The 16,278-nt window shown below is 39.4% G+C and overlaps 1 protein-coding gene and 1 non-coding gene across 3 annotated transcripts in view; one reads left to right on the top strand and one right to left on the bottom strand.

Annotated features, from left to right (window-relative positions):
• The window catches only part of KIF15 (kinesin family member 15), a 59,240-nt gene that overhangs the window by 20,222 nt on the left and 22,740 nt on the right, over window positions 1-16,278 (bottom strand). The window contains exons 6-17 of one of the 2 annotated variants that reach the window (XM_044933939.2): window positions 15,727-15,824; window positions 14,255-14,434; window positions 12,617-12,826; window positions 10,767-10,892; window positions 10,023-10,145; window positions 6,846-6,969; window positions 6,226-6,302; window positions 5,792-6,001; window positions 4,677-4,854; window positions 3,069-3,234; window positions 2,183-2,324; window positions 1,282-1,479 (exon numbers count right to left, since the gene is read on the bottom strand). In XM_044933939.2, coding sequence (XP_044789874.1) covers window positions 1,282-1,479; window positions 2,183-2,324; window positions 3,069-3,234; window positions 4,677-4,854; window positions 5,792-6,001; window positions 6,226-6,302; window positions 6,846-6,969; window positions 10,023-10,145; window positions 10,767-10,892; window positions 12,617-12,826; window positions 14,255-14,434; window positions 15,727-15,824 — 1,832 coding nt within the window. The remainder of the gene's footprint in view (window positions 1-1,281; window positions 1,480-2,182; window positions 2,325-3,068; window positions 3,235-4,676; window positions 4,855-5,791; window positions 6,002-6,225; window positions 6,303-6,845; window positions 6,970-10,022; window positions 10,146-10,766; window positions 10,893-12,616; window positions 12,827-14,254; window positions 14,435-15,726; window positions 15,825-16,278) is intronic. The other variant, XM_006070692.4, reaches the window with a different exon arrangement.
• On the top strand, window positions 13,898-13,970 carry TRNAR-CCU. Its single transcript has one exon. It is a non-coding gene; the product is annotated as a tRNA-Arg (tRNA).

The following is a 16,278-nucleotide window of genomic DNA, read 5'->3' as shown; positions in this document are numbered from 1 at the left end:
GCAACAGTTAGAACTGGACATGGAACAACAGACTGGTTCCAAATAGGAAAAGGAGCATGTCAAGGTTGTATATTGTCACCCTGCTTATTTAACTTATCTGCAGAGTACATCATGAGAAACGCTGGACTGGAAGAAACACAAGCTGGAATCAAGATTGCCGGGAGAAATATCAATAACCTCAGATATGCAGATGACACCACCCTTATGGCAGAAAATGAAGAGGAACTAAAAAGCCTCTTGATGAAAGGGAAAGAAGGGAGTGAAAAAGTTGGCTTAAAGGTCAACATTCAGAAAACGAAGATCATGGCATCCGGTCCCATCACTTCATGGGAAATAGATGGGGAAACAGTGGAAACAGTGTCAGACTTCATTTTTTTGGGCTCCAAAATCACTGCAGATGGTGACTGCAGCCATGAAATTAAAAGACGCTTACTCTTTGGAAGGAAAGTTATGACCAATCTAGACAGCATATTGAAAAGCAGAGACATTACTTTGCCAACAAAGGTTCGTCTAGTCAAGGCTATTGTTTTTCCGGTGGTCATGTATGGATGTGAGAGTTGGACTATGAAGAAGGCTGAGCGTCGAAGAATTGATGCTTTTGAACTGTGGTGCTGGAGAAGACTCTTGAGAGTCCCTTGGACTGCAAGGAGATCCAACCAGTCCATTCTGAAGGAGATCAGCCCTGGGATTTCTTTGGAGCAAATGATGCTGAAGCTGAAACTCCAGTACTTTGGCCACCTCATGCGAAGAGTTGACTCATGGGAAAAGACTCTGATGCTGGGAGGGATTGCAGGCAGGAGGAGAAGGGGACGACAGAGGATGAAATGGCTGGATGGCATCACCGACTCGATGGACATGAGTTTGGGTGAACTCCGGGAGTTGGTGATGGACAGGGAGGCCTGGCGTGCTGTGATTCATGGGGTTGTGGAGTCGGACATGACTGAGCAACTGAATTGAACTGAAGATTCTTTCAAACTATTTCATCTTCTTTAGCATATATAACAGTGTGTCTTATAAATTAGTTCTGGAACTAGAAGCTAGAGGCAAACTGGTCTTTTTACACACAAGAGAACCAAACCCCAAGGAAAGCAGAAGGTGACTTGCTAAATGCTGGATTAAAAGAACAAGAGTAGGCTGATTTCAAACCCAAGGACCTTACATCCTTAAAAAGATATGATTTTGATACTAAACAGGTTCAAACACTGCAGATTACCAAGAGTTAAAATGAAAAAGAAAATTTATTGAAGTGAAAGTCTACTTCTTTCTAAAACTGAACATTACCTGCACCATTCTCAGCTCTTCGGAAATGGCTTCAAAAGCTTGTTCACTCATCTCAGGAGGCACTGGCTCATTTAAGATATCATTATCCAAGTTGCTAGAATTCTGGGTTTGCGCAGAGCCAAAGCTCTCTGGTTCAGGGCTGAACTTCAGTAGTGGTCGAGACCTAAGTTGATAAGCCTTGGTTGGTGTTGTTATGATCTGCAGCAAAAAAATTATTAGGAAAACAACATTAGCACACATGAAAAGAATAACTTATTTAGTAATTGTGTGAAGAGAGGATAAAATTACAATTCTATTCATCAAGAGAAAAGAAAAAGTATCCTTCAGAGCCAGCACAGAAGAAAGGCCCATGTGGAAACAAATTTATCAATTCAAAGCAATGTCAAGCAAAACTGTCAAAAGATTTTTAAAAATAAAACTTGATAAGTCAACACAAAAACTTCATACAAAAAAATAAATGTGCAATGTCACTATTAAAAAGAAGAATTTAGGAAGATTTCCCTGGTCAATATAAAAATAAAAGGGTATGGTCATTAAAACAATACATCATTATCATGTGAACAGTCAGAACACTGGACGAAAATACAAAGTCCAGAAATAGAACAATTTATATATGGAAAGTTCAAATTAGTGAGGAAAGTAAGGTTGATTTAAAAAAAGGTAAACCCAGAGGTCATGCCACTTAAAAATAAAATAGCAGGGACATCCCTGGCGGTCCAGTGGCTAAGAGTCAGCCCTCTCAATGCAAGGGGGCCAGGTTCATTCCCTGCTTGGGGAACTAGATCCCACATGCCGCAAATAAGAGTTTAAATGCTGCAACTAACACCCAGCACAGCAAATAAATAAATATTAAAAAAAAAAAATAATTAGACACCACTGATTTAAGCTTCAGATTACCTACCTTCAGTGTTTCAGCATGAATTTTACTCAGTTGAGAAACTTCTTGCCGCTTGCAGACCTTTGTTGCTTCCAAAAGGTTTTCAAGATTAAGGTTTGCTTTTTGCAAAGACTGAATCTCTGATTCTAATTCCACCTGCCTTTTTCTAATAGATAAGATAAAATGGAGTATTTCAGGTAATAAGTAATGTCATACATTCGTAGAGTAGTTTATACTCTCACATAACTTTATAATTATCCCTTTAATCAGAGACTTTGGCAGATTATTACCCTCATTTTCCAATTGGGTGAGGTACAGTTTAGAGATTGATGGCTAGTTTCAAGTATTCAACTAGCAAATGGTATGCTCCAACTCAAAAGCCCAAATAATTCAACAACAATTCCATGTGACACATTATTTTTTAAAAAAATATTTCTTTATCTTTTAGAATAGGATTAATCTTAGTTACATATAATATGAAGGTGGTTTATCTGTTTTCTTTTACACAGTATATCAAGAATATTAACAAAACTGTAATTTCTAAAAATACCAATATAATTCACAACAGCAATGATTTAAATTTTGTGGTCAGATAAAGAATTCACAAATAAGTTTAACAGATACTCATCTCAATAAGTATATCCTCAAAAGATTTGTGTCATCTAGTTTACTAAATATATTATTAAAGACTAGAGGTTTAGGTCAATTTTACCTCAGTTTTTAAAAAATAACTTAAGAAAAAGAAAAGAGCAAGATGCAAGCCCTTTTGCTTCATGTCAAAACAAGTTAGCTGCTATATTAGAATACTTAAGGTAAATGCTCAACTAAAATCCTAACCAGGCTAAACACTAGACAAATCAACATTCAAGGACATTGAAACAGTAAGTATGAATGTGTATTTATACTTTACCTAGTTAGTTCTTTGAATTCTTCATACTCTTGCTTTGAATTATTCAGCTCTGTGTGAACTTGCAGGAGTTGTGCTTTTAACTTCTCAGTGTTTGCTAATGAACACGGCTCTTTCAGAGCTTTTGGGGAGAATCCTTGCTGACCTGATAATAAGGAAACAACCTGGCCTTTGAAAGACAGAAAATCACAGAATACAATTTCTAAGTTCTCTGCCAAGTATCAATTTTGAAGCACAAGGAGGAAAAACGAGAAATCATTGGAAAATGAACCCTAAAATACAAGAGCCTGTAACTCAAGAGGAGATATAAGATACAACAGAGTGTGTTGAAGAGGATTAAAAGTTGTTTTTGTGAAGCTGTGAAGCAACAGGATGAAGGGGCATATTTAAAGCAACACTTTTTCCACTAAAAGAAAAGAACAAATAATGACTGAAGTTTAACACCCACACTGCGGGATAGAGAAGTATCACCAGTTGAATTTTGCATGAATTAGTGTCAGCAGTCAATGAATTTTTAGCAAAGGAGATAAACAGCAAAGGTAGCCAGTTCAAAGAACTTGGTATCATCTACCAAGTAGAAAATACTAATTTTTAGGAATTCCACAGATGACTGAATTTGTTGAAGAGAGTGCCACTGAGTTTCAGTATGGGAGAATACCACATAAAAATTGTTCAGAGAATGATGTTTAGAAGATAGTGAGGTCCAGAAATTACCATTAGTATCTTTGGAAGATAGTAAGTTAAGGTACTATCGAGGCCAAAATGGCCAATGAAATATAGAGCACTGTAGGATATATAATGCAAAAAAATCTGATTTTAACTTTGCATCTAAAATCATGGTCTCTCTACAAGCCATATTCCAAGAATTTTATTCTTTTGTTAATTCACAACAGAATGGAAAAAGGCTTGGAAAAGGAAATTTATAAAACTTTTTTTTCTTTATCATTGCAGTATAAAAAGATTAGAATCTTCATTTCAACTAAATTCATTTCAACCAAAAAAGAAACAAGGACTGAAACAGAGTATGATAAAAGGCCACAAAAATACTCAAAGAATGAGCAAACACAGACTGTCACCAAATCCCATAGCATTAATACCAATAGCTGCCAAGCCTGTAAGTTAGATTAGTACTAACTAAACCACTTTTCAGAGAGTAACAGTAAACTTAAAGAACTAATGTATACCTAACAGAACCGACAGTGGCAAGATGACCCGCAAACAAGACATCAGGATCAAAAACTGTGCTGGCTGGACCGTGAGTCTGACCGCTCTGACCAATCTCTCACGCCATATGGTTGTTCATCAGGGGGATAAAGATCTCAGCTCTACAGTCATTCAGATTGTCATTAGTTAAGCACTTTTCAAATACTTAACACAGAAAAATTCCATTTAATAAAAATGTAAAGTATCACGATCTGCAAGACAGAGATATAGGAGTATTTCCCTGCTCATGGGTATCTATTAGCCTACATGAAGAATAAGTATGTATATAGGAAATTTGCACACCAAGTCTGGAGGCTAAGTGCAAACCCTCAGGGTGAGGCAATATCCAGGTCCTTATAAACAATCTCCCTGCCCCTAGAAGACATGTTTACAACAATCATGTCTTACTTTTGTCATTTTTCTCTGTTCCAGATACTTCGAAGAAGGCTTTTTCCAGGATTGCAATGGTCTGGGCATCCATTTCGTGGGCTCTTTTCACAGGCTCTAACAGTCTCAGTCTTCTGTTCTCCTCCCTGAGGGAATGATTTTCCATAGCATATTTTGCCACTCTGGGGTGGTGCTCTATCTGTGACATGGAAGAATCAGAGACATATATTTACAAAAGTGACCATTTTAGAGAACAAGTTTCTCTGAAAACCAATGGAAAACACTGTGGACACCACAGGAACTATGGACAGCACCTCAGTTTTTATGATCAGACTGAATATGTACATATCCTACAACTCTCAAGTCTACGTTTGGTCTGAAAATTTGAAACTCCTCCATCTACTCTTGAAACTCACCCAGACACCTTCGATAAGCATACAGGGTGTACCCTGTGGCCGACTCTTCATGCAAGGGAGACTACTTCAATTAACACATTGAAAATAATAAAGCTCTCCACTGACTACAGCGAAATGCCCCTCAAGATACAGTAAATGAAAAGGGTGAGGCGCAGAGAAGTGTATATGGCAGCTGTCTTTTGTGCACAAAAGGAATAAAAGCCAAAATATCTGTATTGGTCTGAAAATGCATAAAGACCTCTTGAAAAATGTACACTCTGATAAGAGATTATCTTTGTTTCTTAATAATGTGCCTGGTGTCAACTATCCATCCTCCCAGGGAAAAGGAAAAACAACAAAACTTTGATGAGCTCAACTGCAAACTGACTCTGATAACCCCAACTGCCCCCTGGCAGGAGCTGTACCTGGCCTGCCGGGGCCACAGCAGCAACGTCACAGCTTCCTCCCTTTTCCCTTCAGGTTTTACTGTTTTAGAAAAATGGGGGGTGTGTGTGTGTGTGTGTCAGGTTTTACTGTTTTAGAAAAATGGGGGGTGTGTGTGTGCGCACGCACGTATGTAGTGGGGTGGGGGAGTGTTTGAATTATATAATGATACTGTCAGCTCAATTCATTTAAAACACTTTCTCTTGCATTACAAGAATTTGCTGACCAGTCTGGTGACTGACTTTACTTGTCCTGAATCTCTTATTTTTAGAATTACAGTGAATGTCACGTACTCACTTGTTCTCTCAGAGTTTGAATCTCATCCCTCAGTTCCGACAGCAAACGGTCCTGCTCCTCGGGCAGAAAACTTCCCCGGGATTCCCTGTGGAGCTTTTCCAGGCGCATTATTTGATCCTCTCGGAATTTCACGATCATTTTATTCGACTGAATGAATTTTTCTTTTTTGAGGGTGAGATCTTCCAATTGCGTAACTTTTTCTACCAGAGACTTAAGAAGTTCAAAATTTGATTATACATAAAAAATAACTGGGCTTCCCTAAATTTCCACAAACCAAGCAACAAACACTAACTTCACATTTAATCTCAAAGTCAAAATTAAGTGTTTCAGTCTTCCTTTGTTTTACTGACTTTTGCCATTTATTTTACTCAGAAAAGTTCCATACAGTGAAAGCCTAAAATATCTTGAATCCCCTTTACAGTAAAGTTTCCTACCTTCTTTTCCTGTTCAGATTTCTTAAAGAATAACATTGCCTCTCGGAAATACTTGATGTAGTTAGTCTCATCTTTATCTGTAATGGGTCCAGTAAAAAAGAAAAGGAAATAGGAAAAATGTTTTATCTCTCAAATTTTAAGAATAAGCAATGAGCTGGAATAGCCTTTGAAGGACTGCTCTCCATTACTCTAAAAGAATCAGACTCTCATCACCACATGAATTTCAAATTAACTCAGTCTACAAGTTACCTATTCTTTGAAGAAAAGTAAGTCTCTGATATCCAATTTAGTAAACATATAAAGATTACATATGACAGAATCCGGAAATGGATCTGAGTGATTTACTAGTATCTCTTTTTTTAGCACTTATTAGGGATGCATTTTCAAAATTACTTCTACACCGCCCCCCCAACACCTCTCACAGAACTCAGCACCTGCAGTAACTGTGAATTCAGTATCTGTAGTAACCACGTCTGGTTTCTATGCAGGTGAAATAAACACAAACAGATACTCGTGAGAAATCTGGATAGCCATACAGTGCTGTGCCTGTCATCCGAGGTCTCCCATACTACATTCACACCTAGATCTCCTCAGCTTAAAGGACACTGAGCTCATCTTACCTACGGTGCACAAGCTTTCTGGTAGCATTTGCCCTGCAGTAAGCTGGGCCAGTTGCTCTTTGAGTCTCTTCACTTCAGCTTGGAGCTGGGTCACGTTTCCTTGTGTGTCTTCATTTACCACTGCCTGTTCAAGAATTTTTTTTTTTAACCATTAAAAGAATGCTTTTTGAGTCATATAGTCTTGTGTTTATATTTGTTTGTATGGTTTGGAGTGATGAAGACCAAACAAATTGACACTTGCATCTCACCAAGAGTCCGAAGGCTTCCAGAATTGGTGTGCTGCAGGGGAGGGGAGGCTTCTTTTCCCTGTGCCATCACGCCTAGAACCAGAGACTCTTTCCCTCCCCTCCCTATGCCCCACTTAGGTCTCTAATCTGTTTACAAGGCAATGGCATCCCACTCCAGTACTCTTGCCTGGAAAATCCCATGGATGGAGGAGGCTGGTAGGCTGCAGTCCATGGGGTTGCTAAGAGTCGGACACGACTGAGCGACTTACTTTCACTTTTTCACTTTCATGCATTGGAGAAGGAAATGGCAACCCACTCCAGTGTTCTTGCCTGGAGAATCCCAGGGGCAGGAGAGCCTGGTGGGCTGACATCTATGGGGTCACACAGAGTCGGACACAACTGAAGTGACTTAGCAGCAGTAGCAGCAGCAGCCCTGGGCCCTGCTGGGCTGGTTCACTCCTGAAGTGAAGTGAAGTTAAAGTCGCTCAGTCGTGTCTGACTCTTTGTGACCCCATGGACTATAGAGTCCATGGAGTTCTCCAGGCCAGAATATTGGAGTGGGTAGCCTTTCCCTTCTCCGAGGGATCTTCCCAACCCAGGGATCGAACCGGGGTCTCCTGCATTGCAGGTGGATTCTTTACCAACTGAGTTATCAGGGAATCCCGATTCACTACTGGGGTCAGCGTATATGCACGTAACACTGCTTTTTCCTGTGACTGACAGCCCCACCCCATGAAGAAGGACAAACACCTCCCTTGGTGTCACCTCCCCGTCTTTGCTCACTAAAGAGGGGTGAGGAACTACAGGGCTGGCCTGAGCTTCCCTGGTTCCACCCTCTCCAGAGAAATTCAACCCTGTGTCTTCCTAACAGTCCTCATAGAAGGGGGAGGTGGTTTGACAACTCCATTTGTGTTTTATTATCACAGTAAATGCTCTTTCAAATAAATGTCTTCTCTCAGAAGACTTCTAAGGAGTTCACAGTCTCACAAAACCCACACGGTGTTAGCAAGACTCAAGAGCTAATGGGGACTTCGCTGGTGGTCCAGTGACTAAGACTCAGTACTCCCAATGCCGGGGGCCTGGGTTCTGTCCCTGATTAGGGAACTAGATCCCACATGCCACAACTAAGACTTGGCAGAGTCAAAAAAATTTTTTTAATAATAATAATTAAAAAAAAAAGGCCAAGAGCTGAGTACCAACCAAATCAAATACCCAATACTCCAGAGTGAGAGGGAAATCTCTGACAACAAGCTTCCCATGTTCCTCTCTTAGGTTGGGTCTGCCCACTGGGAAGGACTGTTCACTCTTAAGTCCCCAATATCTGAGTCACTTTCCCCTGGGAGGCTGCAGCAGAGGACTTACCATTGATAGTGACTAGTACAAGGTTCCTACTTTTCTTATTTCATATGTTAAGAAGTCATTTCCAGTTGTTTCTGCTTCTTAAGGACAGCCTCATCACAAGGCACTCCTATACACTATGACATCACAATCTCACATTGGTGATGTCATAATTCTAATTATCCCTGCAGCTTTCCATTCTCCAAAAACTTCTAGTAAGTCCCAAGAGATAGGGTCAGGAAATGTTAATGATTTCTCCTCCTTGTATTACAGATATCCTATAAAGAGGTCATAATCCAATAAACGGAGAAGGCAATGGCACGCCACTCCAGTACTCTTGCCTGGAAAATCCCATGGATGGAGGAGCCTGGTAGGCTGCAGTCCATGGGGTCGCTGAGGGTCGGACACGACTGAACAACTTCACTTTCACTTTTCACTTTCATGCACTGGAGAAGGAAATGGCAACCCACTCCAGTGTTCTTGCCTCAAGAATCTCAGGGACGGGGGGAGCCTGGTGGGCTGCCGTCTATGGGGTCACACAGAGTCGGACACGACTGGAGTGACTTAGTAGTAGTAGTAGTAATCCAGTAAAATGAATGAATAACCAGACCCATACTCTTCTGACTTATCCAACGGAAGAGGCATCATGAACCTCTTTGCTTTTACCATGATGAGATGATCAGGGAGTCTATTTTGTGGGGTAAGAATAACCACTGTTGCCTTTGAAAGAGAAAGGAAATTAATTTGCCAATATATGCATTTTGATTCTTCTGTTTAGAACCAAAGAGGCCTCCAACCAACCTCTCCAAAACAAGTGGGGAATCCTTGGTCTTTTGACAGTCTGCACCAGGGGTTAGCCAAGTGCTGCTTGACCACAGCTGTGCTCATGTGTTTACACAGCATCTACAGCTGCTTTCTTACTACAAAAAGCAGAGATGAGTAGTGGGGGCAGAGACCATACAATCCACAGTCCAAGAAGCTGGAATTATTTATCACTTGGACCCTTTACATGAAAACTTTTTGGACCACCGATGTACAAGAATATCAAATAAACTTTTTTTTTTTTCCGCTCTTTCTTTTTGGCCATGCTGTGCAGCATGTGGGATCTAGTTCCCGGATCAGGTATCAAATGCACATCCCCTGAAGTGGAAGCAGAGTTTTAACCACTGGACTGCCAGGGAAGTCCCAGAAACTTCTGGTATAGAAAGAAAAACAAGGAATCCCTGGAGTTACAGACAACTTGAAAGACAAAGTTTGTCAAGCTCATCAAAATTATTTTCATAGTGGATCCTCTCACCCTTAGCACCCAGCTCTGCTAGCATGGTTTAGGTACATAAATTTAGTCTCCAACCCAATTACAAAGGAAAAACTTTCCCTTCCCTTAAGAAAAAAACAGGCCAAACAATAATGACCATAAGACCTAATCTAGGTCTCAAATTACATGATCTATACAGAAGGCTAGGAAAGATGAAAACAGAAACCTTGCTTACAGTTAGGCTTTCACAACAGAGAAATAAATAAAAGCTAATGTTAATTTCAGGGCAATTACAAAAGTGAAATACTGCAAGCTTCAATATATTTTTAATTTACTTAAATATACTCAGTATTTTACCTTGTTTTTAATCAGCTTGGCTCTTTGAGCAAAATTGAGCGTTGATAGGGTTTCACCAAAACACCTAGATCCAGGATGAACATTTGCAATTATGACTGTTTTGGCATTACCTCCAAGGGAATCCTGTTTAATGATACAAATGGCACACATTTCAAGGGAGAAACCAAAAGATATGGCATAAACGAACCTATCTATGAAACATAAACAGAGAAGGCAATGGCACCCCACTCCAGTACTCTTGCCTGGAAAATCCCATGGACAGAGGAGCCTGGTAGGCTGCAGTCCATGGGGTCGCTAAGTCGAAGACTGAGCGACTTCACTTTCACTTTTCACTTTCATACATTGGAGAAGGAAATGGCAACCCACTCCAGTGTTCTTGCCTGGAGAATCCCAGGGAAGGTGGAGCCTGATGGGCTGTTGTCTTTGGGGTCGCATAGAGTCGGACACGACTGAATCGACTTAGCAGCATGAAACAGAAACAGACTCACAGACATAGAGAACAGACTTGTGGCTGTCAAAGGGAAGGTGGGTGGGGGAGGGAAGGACTGGGAGTTTGGTATTAGCAGATGTAAACTATTATAGGTAGGATGGATAAACAGCAAGATCTACTATATAACACAGGCAACTATATTCAATACCCTGTGATAAACCATAACGCAAAAGAACATAAAAAAACATAACATAGTTATGTTCATAGTGAACATAACTAAAAAAGGGGCTCAGGAACCCAGTGATCTACTTTACCCGGAGTAAGAAGGTAAGTTTGGAGTCTCTGTAGCAAATATGTCTCTGTTTTCCATTACCCACATCGACAAGCGCAGTAATCACCTGGCCCAGGCAGCTCAATGATCGGTTTATGTTACCTGCTTCCTAGGGTGTTAGGGAAAAGGAACAAAAATTGAGGTGCACTGATTTCCTTTTAGTATTTTGAATTAAAATATACCTAGCAGGGTGGTAAGTTTGAATGGAAAGGCAAGACAGGGACAATGTTAGTTAAGGGTAAGTAACTTTTCAGCAAAAAGATGTCCTCAACTGTCCCCTAACCTTTTCCTATTGAGGCACACACTGCAATTCTAATACTATTCAAATTCAAACACAAAAGTCATTGAAGGAAAAAAATACTGTTATCAACTCATGATTGTAATAGTTTTCAACTGACCTATAGGCAGGGATAAAATCAAGAAGAGAATAGAGGAAAACATGTTAAAGTAGTAAATTATAAGCATATTTTTCAAGCCTTTTATGTTAAAATGTTTGCTACATTATAAAGGTATGGTAACTAACGTCCCACTCCCATGTCCCACAAAGCTATTAATGAACATATTATAGATAAGGGAACATTCACTCTAATTCTGTAAATTAGAATTTACATTTATCAAATGTCAATTAGAATTTACATTTATTATATGTAAACATAAAATTTCTTTAAAAGAGTGGTTTGGGGAGAAAAATGTTTGGGTTAAACCTTTTACTTTAGGCAGCGTATTTTTGATAACTGAGTCTGCAGAGATGGGAGTATAGAAAAAAGAGAGGAGAAAAGGAAATTATTAACAAGATGCACTGAGTTCAGAGCTGCCACTGTTACCATCCTTAAAAGTGGTTTAGGCCCACAGCTCCACTGTCTGTGGAGCTGGACTACTGCTTCAATCTCAGCTCAACTCAATCACGTGCCCCTGGAAAATTTAATTCTGTTTCTTCAAAATAGAAAGGATAATAGTATAATGTCCTAGAATTCTTAGGAAGGTTAAATAGTTTTATATGAAGCATTTCGAAAAGACCCAGCATATATCCTATTATGAACATATGCTATTTTTCTTTGCTTTATGTCACCGTATAAACACAAATGGGAGACAGCCTGACGCTGTCTGAGAGCTCAGGAGGCTCAAATCCTCGCTTTTAAGACAAACAGCACACTTTCCTCTACCATTTCTGAGTCTTCGCTCTCTGCACTCATATATCCTAACATGTAGAATCCACATATTTTGTTGACAGTACATGTTACAATGCATATGCATGTGTGCTCAGTCGCTTCAGTCGCGTCCAACTCTTTGCGACTGTATGGACTGTAGCCTGCCAGGCTCCTCAATCCAATGGAATTCTCCAAGCAAGAATACTGGAGTGGGTTGCCGTACCCTCCTCCAGGGGATTTTCCCTGACCCAGGGACTGAACCCACGTCTGCACTGCAGGCATTCTTTAACCACTCAGCCACCTGGGAAGACCACAATACGTATATACATTAGTAGTTCATATTATTGAGAACCTCTGGTAATGCCTCAGCCTAGAATGAAGTCTTTAACCCTTAACTCCAGAACTACTTCTTTCCCACGCTTCCCCCAAGTAAGGGGCATGTCATATCCTTCTTCCTCTACCACTCATACCATTGGCCTTTTTGGGTGACAGTGAATTCAAATACTCTTGCTCCTGACACTTGTCATATCCCATTATGTTTACTGTCCCTACACTACCACAAAATTTTCTATACCTTTAGGATAGAACCAATTTCTTAACGCTTTGTAGCCATCAAAATACTGAGCTTGGTATTGACTTCTAATTCTTAGTCAAGTTGAATTGAAGACCGTAATTCCAATCTTACCTTTAATCTCATGCCTTCTGCATGGGTGTCCTTTTGCCTTTCAGATCCTGCCAAATCCACCAGATTGAGAAGGGAGGTCCGTATATTCACAGTTTCATGGCTTTTCTCCATCGACTCTATTGTAATTGTAAAGACTGCATGAGACCTAGAGGATTCTCTATTCATTGATGTTGAGGCGACACGTCTGTTTCTCCACCCACCAGACAACACCTAGGCAAAAGGAAAATACACGATCACAACTTCCACGTTTTCACAACAGCTACAAACATCAGCAGGAAATCTGTAAAGGGTGGTGTGAGACTACTGGTCTACTGAGGAACATACACAAGTACGCACGCTAATTTTCCTTTCCCTTTCCTTTTTTGTTTCTTCTCTAGGTCATGAGACCAAACAAGCAGGAAATCAGAAGGCATAGGATCTAAAATGGGTTTTGCCATTTCTCTATTTCTCTATTTGTATTAATGCAAGTCGTAAAATCTCTCTCAACCCTTTTCTTAACCAAAACTATGAGAAGTCAGATAAAGTAAATCTCAAAATTACCTGCAAGCCCAAAGCTTTGTCAGTCCTTTTGGTCTACAGAGTATTTGTTTTTACTTCCTGTTCCCTGTGGCAGGCAGGCTACATGAAGGTTCAGATAGCAGGCTCTAAAATCAGATGAATACCACCAGTTCAACCCTTGTCTCCACTGTCTACCGGTTGTGTGGTCTGGGGCCAAGTGATCTTTTCAAGGCTCAGTGCCATATGTGTAAAATGGGGATGTGGGTACCTCCCTCACAGTGCAGAACATCTCAAACTGTAATACGCACGCTCACCACCTAGTCCCACTAAAATTCAGATTCTGATTCAATAGACGTGAAGTCGAGGCTGAGATCCTGCATTTCTAACAAGCTCCCAGGTGACACTGATAGTATGAGAACTACATTTTTGAGTGGCAAGGTCACAATATGTATTGGATAAATAAAGAAATTAGTAGCTTACCTCAAAAAGCAGATAAAAAATTAAATGAAATAATGTATACAAAAAAGTTAGTATAGGCTTCAGCACATAGACTCAATGAATAGAGCTATTATAACCCTATTAACCAGTCACAGCATAAAAATAAAATTGTTTATACCTTTTATTTTTTGGTTAATTCATGCTTTGTTTTCATAACACCAAATACTGTATATTAAATATTAGATAAATAATGACATTTACACAGGGGCAAAGAGAAAAGAGCAATTCTCACTCAAACATGAGACAAATTTCAAAATACTATTAGCTTAAAAAAAGTGTGGGGCTTCCCTGGTGGTCCAGTGGTTAAGACTCTGCACTCCTAATGCAAGGGGCCCAGGTTCAATCCTTGGTCAGGGAACTAGATTCTGCACACCACAACTAAGGCCTGGTGCAGACAGATAGTGAATGAATGGAATGAACAACACCAAACTAACCCAAAATCAAGGGGTCAAACATCTACTTTAACAAAGGGGAAATTTATAAAATATGGTCATACTCTTTTTTTCTTTCCTTCTCATGAACATCCTGGCTATGGCTTTACAAAATATCTTTAGTAACACAATTCTTTCTTTTTTTTGAGGTCAAGGCGTTCTTCACAGCATGCTATGTTGTCTATGGAGCAAATCATTCAAAGTAGGGTACCTGATAGGCTTCAGCCGCTGAGGTCACCACCTGTTCTACTGCACCAACAACAAAGACCCCCTTCTTAATATGCTCCCTTATGTACAGTCCAGCCGATGCAGAGTCCAGCAGGTCATAGATGTGCTCGTTGTAGATCTCAATAAATGAACACTTACAAAGAAAACTCTTTCCAACTCCAGCCTGTAAAAGAGAAGCCTGGTTTAGGGATATTGTCATGAGTTCATCCCTACCTTTCATGAGCACTCATCTTTTCACTCACTTCAAAACATATAAATTTCCTACAAATATTATCCTTTATACAATACAAGATACTTAAAAGTCAGTTTAAAAACATAGGTTACTAGTTTCAACACATCATTAACAGTTTTAAGCAGCATCAAACCGTGGTTCCAGGAGCCCTGACATTTCCAACAATACCTCAGAACCAAGATAGGGAACTAGGACTTGAGCATGCCAAATGGGCAATTCCATTTTTCGCTTAATTGAGGTATAATTGATATAGAGCATTACACTAGTTTCAGGCATACAACACAATGATTTGATATTTGTATATACTGCAAAATGATCGTAAGTCTAGTTAACATCCATCACCATACATAGTTACATAACTTGATTTCCTTGGGATGAAAATAGCAATTCTAGTTTCACCTGTCATATACTGGACTTCCTCATAAGTGTATCTGAATCAAGTGTTTTATTTTTCAAATGACAGAAAATAAGGCATTTTAAAAGCCTCTCTTAAAAAAATAAATAAATAAAAAGCCTTGCTATAGGATTTTTAACCACAGAAATGCATGTCACTAAATCTATTTCACTGGCACGTAATATGCTTGTCTAACCACAATGGTAAGAGATAGTTTCTGCAAAGGAGTTAAGTGGTAACTCAATGTTATATATCAGTCTCCCTGGCACATAGGTAATAGAATACAGAACACTAATGGCTCTTAAGCCTGGAATTCACTAAGGTAACAATGCACAATAAAGAGAATGGCCCAATCTGGGAGCTAATGCAAAATGGAAGCCCACGTAGCCAGGACAACAGAGCCACACCAAGTGTGAAGCAAGATCATGGTCAGATGGTAGCGGGTAAAGGAGGAAAAGATGGCCCGTTACTACTGTCAGCCTAGGTGCAGGTAGGTGATGCGGCTTCATGAATCTGTTTTCCTCAGTTAAGATTTTCTTTACACTTTCTCTTTTGTAAAATCTGAGTGTCTAAGAAGCACTACTTTCTACTTTCTTTTAATGTCAGGTCAAGGATGATGCATGTTTTATAGACTAAAAACCTTTAGAAATAGAAAACTCAGAATCCTTAATTTTATCTTGAGAACTGAAGGATTTTTTTATACCACTCTAGCCTATCCATGTGTAGATGACCAATTATACCCCTCCATGTATCATGAACTATTATTAGTAGTTACTACTCAAAAGTAGATATTGCATAGAATTCCCTTTATTTTTACAATAAGTTTTACCTTCTCTTTTTCACGTTCAATTAAGGAAAATAAATATTCAAAACTTCGAGGGATTACTCCTCTCAGATTATGAGAAAAATTATCAGATTCAGATGGTCCTAAAGAAAAACATAAAAAAACACAGATATGTAACTGCTCATTTTTATTCTGTAACAGAAGTCCTTCAAAATGGCAACAGTGAAAGACAATTTAACAGAAGATACATTGTATAATCAGTTTCTTCTGGGCTCCCAAACAAGTTAATCTGTGGCAAGAGATGGCATAAGAGAACCAGCCTATCAACAGGTGCATGATAGTCACTAAGCCATTTGAAAAAGCAGCTGTTGTTTGATAAATTAAAAAATCCATTGAAGTCGCAAGCTTGAAATGTTTCCTTCTGCAGATATCAAAATTAGCAGAAATAACAAGCAATTATACTTTACTGCTGCATAAGACATTCAGTCGTCTAGGATGACCTTTATAAACTGGCAGTGTGGCCACGGGCTAACTAAATACTCAATCTCTTTGAGTTTTTCACTATAAAATGGAGATAATAATGGAAATAACTAACTC

The sequence above is a fragment of the Bubalus bubalis genome, chromosome 21 (genome assembly GCF_019923935.1).
Source record: "Bubalus bubalis isolate 160015118507 breed Murrah chromosome 21, NDDB_SH_1, whole genome shotgun sequence".
Classification (NCBI taxonomy): domain Eukaryota; kingdom Metazoa; phylum Chordata; class Mammalia; order Artiodactyla; family Bovidae; genus Bubalus; species Bubalus bubalis.
Note: the sequence above shows the minus strand (reverse complement) of the source record. Positions and strands in the feature narration are given on the sequence as shown.